Genomic DNA, 10,038 nt, shown 5'->3' on the forward strand with positions numbered 1-10,038 from the left:
ATAGAAGCTATTTCTATTAATACTTAATTGCTTATTATTTAAAAGCAGTTTTATTGTCTTCTTCTTTATCATATTCATTTTATTAATATATTTGACTTTTCATTTATTATTAAAGAAATATTTCAAAAAGAATAGGTTATATATCTTGAATAATATTTCATCAAGACGTATTAAATTTTTTGTTAATGAATATTAAACAAGTTATATATTTTAGTTTTATTTATTAATTGTAATAATTGCATAATAATACATAATACTTCATACACTTAAAAATTAACAACTGAATTAAACAATACTCAATTACCAAACAAAATTTGAACAATACACAGTTGAATATTTATTCTTCAAAATATCTTTCTCTTTTACTCCTCCTTCCAGTTTTCTCAAAAATCTCTAACATCTTCTTTATTTTATCAACTTCTGAAGAAAGAAGAGAAGGATTTTTTACAGCGATAATTGTTTCGTTTAAAATATTTAAGAATTTGTAAATTGATGTGAAATCGAATTGGTTCTTGAAGAAATGACGCTGAATGAATTTGAATAATTCCGTCTGAAAATATTCAGAAGGTTTATCAAAAAATTCATTTAAGATGTTTTCACCAAATAAACTAAATAAATAAATAATGAAGAATCATTACCAAAAGAAATTAATAAAAACAAACATTACATCTTTTGAATTTTCTAAATTAAACCCCTTTACTTTCATCAGAACATATCGTAATCCAATTCTTCTTATTGTATTATCTTTCCAATGAAGAACTTTATTTTGAATATCATTGACAACCAAAGGAACACTATATGATGATGTAATGGGAATAATTGCAGTTGATTCTAATGATTGTTCAATAACCTGTTTTAATTCAATTCGTAATGAATTTACTGAGAAATCACAAAGAGCATCAAATGGTGATACTTTAATATCAACAACACAATCAAGTGAACCAACACTAATCAATGCCCATGGAAAGGGTTCTGAGACGAGTGCTTTATTAAGAAAATAAAGTGGAACTTCCTATAAATGAGTAAGACAAAAATATGATAAATATTTTTTATTGAACAAACCTGTGATGATGCGTTAATTTTTTGTTGTTTACACAAGTCAAGTAAAGTTGCCTCTTCAGCTCGAAGAACATCATCAAACCTATCACATTTAATTTTAATTGCTAAGTCAATATCAAAAGTATCATTATTATCAAGATCTCCAAATAAAATTGTTCTTACAGTACTTCCAATTAATTGAACATTAGTTAGTTCAATTTCAAATTTCTTAAACATTTCCAGTAATAACTTTAGAAATGACTCTAATGTTGTTGTTATTGATTTGTAACTATCTGTTACTACATTAGGTGATATCGTCAATTCCATTTCCATTAATTCTTGAATAAATGATATCCGGTCTAGCTTGACAATAGATTCAAAATCATCTTCATTACTTTCCCTTCTTTCCATCATTCTTCTATTTAACTTTTTATTTCCAATTTTTTAAGATTTTCAAGTTCTTTTGAGAAAGAAAAAGAACTTAACTAATAAAGAACTTCAAATTTTTTTTATACAAAAAATCATAAAATATTATTATTGTTTTTTCCTTTCATTTTTTCTTCAATATAATCTCGTGTCAAAATGAGATCCAAAAAATGATTTAATCACACAAATGAAACTAAATCTTATTCTCAAAACCGTTATATTAAAAGAGGGTCAATTAAGCGTGAACAGAACTAGCAATACCAACTTTCCACATTCTGATCTTGTTATCAACGTGTCCTGTGAAAATTATGTCTTTAGTAGCAGAGAGACAAATAGACATACAACTACTTGTCTTCATAAATCCAACAATTTCTTTATCTTTAATAGCAACAACTCCAAGCTCAGTAGCAGCAAGAAGAGTGTATTGTTCTGGGTTTTCAGCAAAGACAATTTGATAAACTTGGCAATTAACAGCAACATCATAAAGGAATTCATAAAGTCCAGTACCATTATTAAGAGTCCAGAAAGCAATATTACCATCTTTACCAGCAGTAGCCATAATTGATCCATCTGGTGAGAAAGCAACGGTATTAATAAATCCAGTGTGATGAGTGATAGTTGATTCCAATTTGCATGATTGGTCAAGAGTCCATGTTTTAACTTGATTATCCCAACCAGCAGAAACAAATTTGTTTCCTTTAGCATTTGGAACAAATCTAACACAAGAAACCCATTCAGAATGAGAATCAGTTTTAACAGATGCAACACATTTACCAAGAGTATTCCATAACTTAATAGTTTTATCACGTCCACTAGAAAGGATTTTAGTGTTATCAGCAGAAAAAGCAACTGACATAACATCTCCTTCATGTCCAACAAATCTTCTAACTGATTCCATTTTAGTAAGATCCCAAAGTCTTAAAGTATGATCCCATGATGATGAAATAGCAAATTGTCCATCGTTTGAAAGAACAAGATCACTAATGAAATGACTGTGTCCATGAAGTGATTTAGTTGGAAGAATAGTTTCTGGTTGTGCTTCTGAGTTTGTATCAATTTTCCATGTCATAAGAGTTTTATCACGTGATCCTGAAACAAGAGTATCAGCTTTAGTTGTAGCAATAGCAAGTGCAGTAACAGCACCATTATGTCCATTAAGGGTAGATTTAAGTTCAAAACTGATGTTCTTGTTAGCCATGAACAATGAAGGATTAATCTGATAGGGTTGAATTTTTAGTTTTTTATTTTTTAATTTTGTTTTTTTTATGAGAAAAAAGAAATTATAAAATAATAAAAAATTTATTATAAATTATAGTAAATGATAATTATCAAATAGATGTTTCTATGAAAAGTTCTTCTTTAAGTAGAACGAAAAGAAGAGAAAAGGAAACAGAAAATATGATTAATCACTTTGTTGAGGATAAATGACAACACCAGATACTGAAGTTATGTCTATGTTACGTGCTCATCCACAAGGATGTTTAGAAACAGATAAATCTGATTTTATAATAAAAGCAATTGAAAAAATTAAAGAAAGAAGTTTAGTTGATGTAGATTTACCAATGTTTGTAAGAATTTAATTTATCAAAAAAGTAATTTAATAAATAGATGTTTTGTTATAGGAGTTGCTAAACATCCACGAACACATGAAAAAGTATTAATAATTGCAATGAATGGAAAGAGACAAAAGACTCATGTCCTTAAATTTTATCTTGTTTCATCTAAAATGGAAATGTCAGTTTATTGTTATTTTAAATTAGAAGAACAATTTCATGGAGGAGTTGATATTAATGATTTTTCATTATATACCGCATGTTTTAGTGATAGTTTAAATGGAATTGTTGTTTTAGAAATGAAATGTTTGTTATTTTATTAAATTTAATAATAAAATAAACTATATAATATAGTTTATTAACAAAATAAAAAGAGAATTAATAAAAAAAGCGTATTATAAAACATATATTATTATTAATCAATCAGAAAATGGTAGAATGGAAGAACTTATTCCAGTTGGATATAATGATAATAAATTTATTGGACAAATAGAAATTATGACACAAGTTATTGATAAAGAAACATATTTTATTATGCATACACAAGATTCATTATGGACAGTTTCTATATCAAATGGTTTATTTTCTAGAAAGATTCAAACATATAATTATCCATTAGGAGGAGAATCATGTTGTTTTGCATTAAGAAGTAAAAATGGAATATTAATTGTTACATCTAAAGATGTGTATCAATTAATACCATTTCAACCATTAATTAAAACACAAGCAAAATATCATGCATCATCACTTAAAACATTTATTGAAATGTATACTCGTTATAGAAAATTAAATGAAAAAGGGTCTTCAATTTCTACTTCATTTATTAAACAAACAAATGATTATTCACAATTTATTTCAACAACAACATTTCCATTAATTGAACCACAATATCTTTGTAAATTACCAGAATCAAGAATTAAAAGACCAATAATTAAAGTAGTATTATTAGATGATATTTATTATTATATATTTATATTAAAAGCTATTGTATGGATTTGTAATGATAAAGGTGTTCTTCATTCATTAGATCCAAAAGGAAGTCCTTATGAAAGTATATTTATTGATTCAGACTTCATCTTTTTTGTTTCAGATCAAAGAGTTTCAATTTATGATTTTCATCCAGGTCATTCACCCATTTTAGTAGAATCAATGAAGTCATTAAATACATCAAATTTATTACATTTAAGAAGATTAGATACTAATGTATATATTGATGATAATACATTTAATCTATTTCAATTAGATTATAATCCTCAGTTCTTTGTTGAACATCTTTATTCTCCTTCTCCTTATAGATCTACTTTTCTTCATTTATTATTTCAACATAATGTAACATTAAGTCAAACTAAAGATGTTCCTTTTACTATTGTTCCATTTTTACCAATTAAATTTGAAAATATTACTGCAGATTATTTGATTGATTTCTTTACTTATGGTATTCCTGCTGAAATACGTTGTTCTAAATTAAAAGGACTTCCACCTCAACAAATGGAACATTATTTTCAGGCATTATTTTTCTTTCCTATTTCATATGATGTTAAAAGTATTAAAGAACAATTAGAAATTTGTGAAATAAGACTACCTTTGTTTGGTCGTTTACCTACTGAAAAAAAAGAAAGAATTAGAACTCCAATGGAAAGAAATATTTGGGAAAAAGAATTTAAGAAATGTTTAAATTTAATTTTCTTAAACTCTTTTTCTGTTGAAGGTCAAAATTTAAAAGGACAAGAAGAATTTGTTAGAAAATATGATGAATTATTAAACCATTGTATCTCTCATTGTTATACTAATTTTGATAATTACTTAAAAGAAAAATATAAAAATCAAATTGGTGTTGAAGAAGAAAAACATACTTATAACCTTATTTTAGAAAAAATTCATTTTTATGCTTGTATCGAAGATTGTCTTCATCAATTCGGTTTACAAGCAAGACAAAGAGAAACTGTTGATGCTTTAGTTATTGATGCATATCATGTTTTACCTTTTAGAGTTTTTACACAATGTGTTTTAAGTGGTTGTTTAAAAATTTCTCCAATGGCTTATTGTACTATTGTTAATTCTATGCCACCTACAAGTCAGAATAGTGACTTAGAAAAATTATTTAATTGGACTTTATGGAAAGAAATTCCTATAAATGCCAAAAAACCTATTAAGTTTGTTCTTTCATTTCATATTATCTTATAATTTTAATAAGTCTAAAAGTCAATATACATATACTAATGTAATAGAAAAGAAGCATTATACATTCGAAATGAATGTTATGTAAAATATATTAAAAATTTACCTCCTGCTATTCATGAATCAAGTTTCTTTGAAACAGAAACAGATCCTGAAGTTCTTTTTAGAAGATCACTTTTTGGTTATTGTATAAGAACAAATTCTTCATCTTCATCTTCAGATCTTCCAATCTCATCAGATGTCATCCAATATTTAATGAAATAAAAATCTTTCATTTTTCTCTAATTAATCTTCTTTCATTCCATATCAATCACACAAATTTTCATATTTACAATTTTTAATGGTATTTGATTATATTATAATTAATAGTATAATTATAACAAATATATAATAAAAAAATATAAGAAACTTGAGAGGAACTCAAAAGAAAAAAAACCCTAAAAGTCAGACAATGGTTGTAGTCCCAAAGACCAGAAAGACCTATTGCCCAAGATGTGATAAACATACACCTCATAAAGTTTCTCAATATAAAAAGGGAAAAGATTCACTCCATGTCCAAGGTAAGAGAAGATATGATCGTAAGCAACAAGGTTTTGGAGGTCAAACTAAACCAGTCTTTAAGAAGAAGGCTAAAACAACTAAAAAGGTTGTCTTAAAGATCGAATGTACTAAATGCAAGTATAAGCTCCAAAAATGCTTAAAGAGATGCAAACATTTCGAACTTGGAAATGAAAAGAAGGACAAATAAGAAATTATCTTGTTCATTTATTCTTGGTTTAAGAAATATTTTTTTTTTAATAAAATTAGAGTGATAAGAATTCTTTTATGATTTTTTCTTCTCTTTTATTTTGATTATCTTTGGCAGTTTAAAGAATAAAAAAGAAAAAAATTGAGAAAAAAATCTTTGAAAAAGTAACAAGTGAATAGATGATTGAGATTATTTTGATGATATGGTGTGCTATGGGACGATTTATTATTTTCTCTAATTCAACAGTTTTTGTTTCTGTTTGTTTAAAGAAAATACTTAAAAGTATAGAATGAAAATTAATAATAAATAGAATAATAATTTAAAATGTCATGAATGTCCTAATTATTCTCTTAACCAAATTAATGCTATTGAGTATAGACCAACTACTTGTAATAATGAAACAAATACAATTAATATGAAATTATTAGAGACTAGACCTAGTGGTGTTACAATGGCAATTTACAGTATAGATTTACAACTTAGTTATTCACTTGATTCATATGGATTACCATCATATATTGAAGTTATAGTTGGAGAGAATGAACCAGAGAGATATGAATTAGAAGATGAAGTTGTAAATGATGAATGTAGTGATTGTGTTAAAAATAAAGAAATTACATATTCACCACCATATGGACAAATAGGAACAGAAATACAATTTAGAGGATTAGGAAATATTATTTGTATTTCAAAGATAGAAGTAATACAATTTTTTACAATTGAAGCATTAAATATAATTGATTATTATCCAGTATTAGGACCAATAGAAGGAGGGACATATATTACATTTATAGGAAGTAATTTTAATAGTAAAGAAGAGTATTATTGTTTAATTAATGGAATTAAAATAGAAAGTGAAAAAATAAATGAGCAACAAAGAAGTTGTATTACTCCAAAAAATAAAAATCAAAGTCAAATTAAAATTCAATTGTTTAGTGAAAATTTTCCATTAACAGCATTAACAAATGTTACATTTGATTATTATGACGTTTTATTTGAAAGTGCAAGAATTTATAAAGACAATGAAGGATCTAATCAACAAATTGAAGTATGTGGAAAAGGAATAATTAAATCAAATAATATAGAATGTTTAATATCAAGTCAAGGAATTAATGAAACAAGAGTTGGAGGAATTTATTTAAATGAAGAATGTGTACTTTGTTTTTATAATACAGAAGGAATAACTACACCAATTGAAATAATTATTTTATTAAATGGACAAAATAAGTCAAATAGTGTAATACTTAGAATTAATCAAAAAATAACATATGGAATAATTATTCTTATTGTATTAACAATATTAATTATTATTCTTATTACAATTGGAATGTTTATTGTTATATACAGAATTTATAATAAAAGAAAGAAAGATAATATTAAAGGTTGGATTAATATTAATGAATTATATTTAAATAACAAAATCTCTATTAAAACTAAAAGTGTTATTTGGATGGTTAGTTGGAAAGGTGTTAAATTTGTTTTAAAAGATCAAATGATTGATAATTCAAATGAATTTGAACAAATTAAAGAAAATATTAAAACAATAAAAGAAATTAGACATCCTTGTATTATTCAATATTTTGGTTATTCAATTGAATATCCTCATTTATATCTTTTAATGGAGTTTATGCCAAAACATTCTTTATTTAATGTATTACATTCTAATTTAAAAATTATTCCAATAGCAACAAAATTTAGAATTATTAATGAAATTTCTAAAGGATTAGCTTATCTTCATGACCTTAATCCTCCTATTATTCATGGTAATTTAAATTCAAATAATGTTTTAGTTGAACAAAATTATTCAATTAAATTAAGTGATATTTGTCTTGGATTTAATTTATCTTTAAATGATTCAATTCCTTGGAAAGCACCTGAAGTATTAACTGGTAATAAACCAACAACTAAATCAGATATTTATAGTTTTGGAATTATTTTATGGGAAATAATTACAAATCAAATCCCTTTTGATGACATTGATCTTAAAGATGATCTTATTCTTAATATTGTTCTTGGTCAACGTCCTCCTTTAATAAATTCAATACCTTTTCCTTGTAAAGAATTATTATTATCTTGTTGGAAAATTAATACTGAACGTTTAATTTCGATTGATGAAATAGTTATGAAAGTAGAATCTTGGAAAAATACTCAATTTTAATATTTATAATTTGTATTGTTGTTTTCTATTTTACTTTTTCTTTTATTGTTATTTAATTCTTCTTTCTTTTGTTATTGTTAAAAATTTTAACAAAATAAAAACTCCTTTGAAATAATATTCGCTTTTTTCATTGCTATTTAATCTCATAAAATAAAATAAATTTTTAATTTATTAAAAATAAAGTTTTATTTGGTATAAAAAACAAATGTTTTTTTGTTATTTGTTTTTTATTTTAAATAAAAAGAATAATAAAATAAACTAATAAAAAAAAGATATTACTTAAGGATATTTATGAAGAGAAAAATTAAGGATATTCAATTTAAAATCAATAAGAACGCGTTAAAAGAAACAAGACTACAATACGCTTATGATTCAAATGGAAAAAAATTGTTTCATGGTGCTTTTGAGGGAGGGAGTGTCAAGGAAATAGATAAGATTGAAACTGAACAATTTGAACCAATGGGATTTACATACTTTCAGGGTGGAAAAGGAAAAAAGATTGAACTTGGAATTGAAGACATTGTTGATGACGAAGATGGGATTGACTTTAAACAAAAGGAAAAAGAGATTGAAAAATTGATAAAATCAGGAATGAGTTTTGTTGAAGCACAAAAATTTTTAAAAGACATCCAATGGGATGGAAAAGAAAGTATTATTGTTAAACGAAAAGGCAAAGACTATGAAGTAACATTTGGAAGAGAAGATGAACAAGACAAAGTAATAGAAACAGAAAATAGTCATCTCTTGATTAATGAAGTACTTGGTAAAGGGTCAGATGAAATTAAAAGAAATGAAGAAGAAATTAAAAAGAGATTAAAAGACATTTCAATTAAAAGAGAATTTGAAGATGGAAAAAAACAAAAACGATATGAACTTTATCTTGAAGAAATTGCAAACAGAAATGCTGATTTAAGCAGATTTACTGATCAAGAAAGAAAAGAATTTTCTGGAACAGCAATTGGAAGATTGTGTATTGGAAAAGATGACCAGAGTCATCTTAATTGGTTAAATAAGTTTATTTCATCAACACAACTTCAGAATAAACAAACAGAAGAAAAGATTGAGAAAAAAGATAATAAAATTGAAAGAATAATTCAAAGCATTGAAGTCCCAATTCTTGTTAAAGAAAGGTTCAACATATAGAATACTATAACAAACATTTTTTGTTATTGTATTTCTTTGTTTAAATATTATATAATTGTCTAGTATTAACTAATATCTTGTCATCATGTCTTTTATTTTACTTTTCAAATTGATTCTGATATAGTGACACACATAGATATTATTTGTTATATTACTCACATTTTCTCTTGTGTTGAATGATTTTTAAAAAAGACATTAAGTTATAACCTTTAATTTTTAGAAGAACAGTACTATCTTAATAACATTATTTCCTTCAATAACTCAAATATAAACTCAATTTTAGATTTAAATGGAGGAATTAAAGAAATGAACAACAAAGAGTTTTAAGCACAAATTGAAGTTTTTAAGAATAATACTATCTTACATTATAAAACACTTTAAAGACTTTAATTTATGAAGAAAAAAAGATAGTCAAAGAAATAGAGTTTTTTGAAAGTTATGTGAGAGTATTGTTAAAAAAGTATGTTTTGCATAATATGAATAAAGAAACAATGCAAAAACAATATTTCCATTATTTACAAAATTTGATAAAGACTAACATGAAAACTATCTCAAATGAAATCAAATAATAAATACCTCATAATATGTAAAGCTAAAACACTTGAATAAAGAATAAGAAACTCATCAACAATCTCTTTTATTTTTTTTTTATTCTCTGATTGTGTTATATATTATTTAGATAATAAGATGTGGACTATAAAGGAATAAAACAGTAAAACAAAATATTTGTACTTTGTTCTATATTACTTCATAGACTCTTGGTCATTTCATAAAACACAAACAAATCACAGTGT

At 24.9% G+C, this 10,038-nt stretch overlaps 6 protein-coding genes across 6 annotated transcripts; 4 read left to right on the forward strand and 2 right to left on the reverse strand.

Annotated features, from left to right (window-relative positions):
- Window positions 1-337: 337 nt before the first annotated feature.
- On the reverse strand, window positions 338-1,452 carry ENU1_112860 (hypothetical protein; the record flags this gene model as incomplete). The annotated part of the gene is made up of 3 exons (XM_008859595.1): window positions 338-608; window positions 663-1,012; window positions 1,063-1,452. 3 exons carry the CDS (start codon window positions 1,450-1,452, stop codon window positions 338-340), a joined length of 1,011 nt encoding a protein of 336 aa, XP_008857817.1.
- A 247-nt stretch (window positions 1,453-1,699) lies between these two features.
- Window positions 1,700-2,662, reverse strand: ENU1_112870 (guanine nucleotide-binding protein subunit beta 2 family 1 protein, putative; the record flags this gene model as incomplete). Its single annotated transcript, XM_008859596.1, has 1 exon — window positions 1,700-2,662. The coding sequence occupies one exon, from the start codon at window positions 2,660-2,662 to the stop codon at window positions 1,700-1,702; it is 963 nt and encodes a 320-aa protein (XP_008857818.1).
- Window positions 2,663-2,888: 226 nt separating this feature from the next.
- ENU1_112880 (hypothetical protein) lies at window positions 2,889-5,459 on the forward strand (the record flags this gene model as incomplete). The annotated part of the gene is made up of 4 exons (XM_008859597.1): window positions 2,889-3,028; window positions 3,073-3,323; window positions 3,409-5,170; window positions 5,246-5,459. 4 exons carry the CDS (start codon window positions 2,889-2,891, stop codon window positions 5,457-5,459), a joined length of 2,367 nt encoding a protein of 788 aa, XP_008857819.1.
- A 187-nt stretch (window positions 5,460-5,646) lies between these two features.
- On the forward strand, window positions 5,647-5,943 carry ENU1_112890 (ribosomal protein L44 protein; the record flags this gene model as incomplete). Its single annotated transcript, XM_008859598.1, has 1 exon — window positions 5,647-5,943. One exon carries the CDS (start codon window positions 5,647-5,649, stop codon window positions 5,941-5,943), a length of 297 nt encoding a protein of 98 aa, XP_008857820.1.
- A 197-nt stretch (window positions 5,944-6,140) lies between these two features.
- Window positions 6,141-8,101, forward strand: ENU1_112900 (protein kinase domain containing protein; the record flags this gene model as incomplete). The annotated part of the gene is made up of 2 exons (XM_008859599.1): window positions 6,141-6,200; window positions 6,254-8,101. 2 exons carry the CDS (start codon window positions 6,141-6,143, stop codon window positions 8,099-8,101), a joined length of 1,908 nt encoding a protein of 635 aa, XP_008857821.1.
- Window positions 8,102-8,392: 291 nt separating this feature from the next.
- ENU1_112910 (hypothetical protein) lies at window positions 8,393-9,244 on the forward strand (the record flags this gene model as incomplete). Its single annotated transcript, XM_008859600.1, has 1 exon — window positions 8,393-9,244. One exon carries the CDS (start codon window positions 8,393-8,395, stop codon window positions 9,242-9,244), a length of 852 nt encoding a protein of 283 aa, XP_008857822.1.
- Window positions 9,245-10,038: the final 794 nt, after the last annotated feature.

This window comes from Entamoeba nuttalli, assembly GCF_000257125.1.
Source record: "Entamoeba nuttalli P19 unplaced genomic scaffold asmbl_4776, whole genome shotgun sequence".
Lineage (NCBI taxonomy): Eukaryota > Evosea > Mastigamoebida > Endamoebidae > Entamoeba > Entamoeba nuttalli.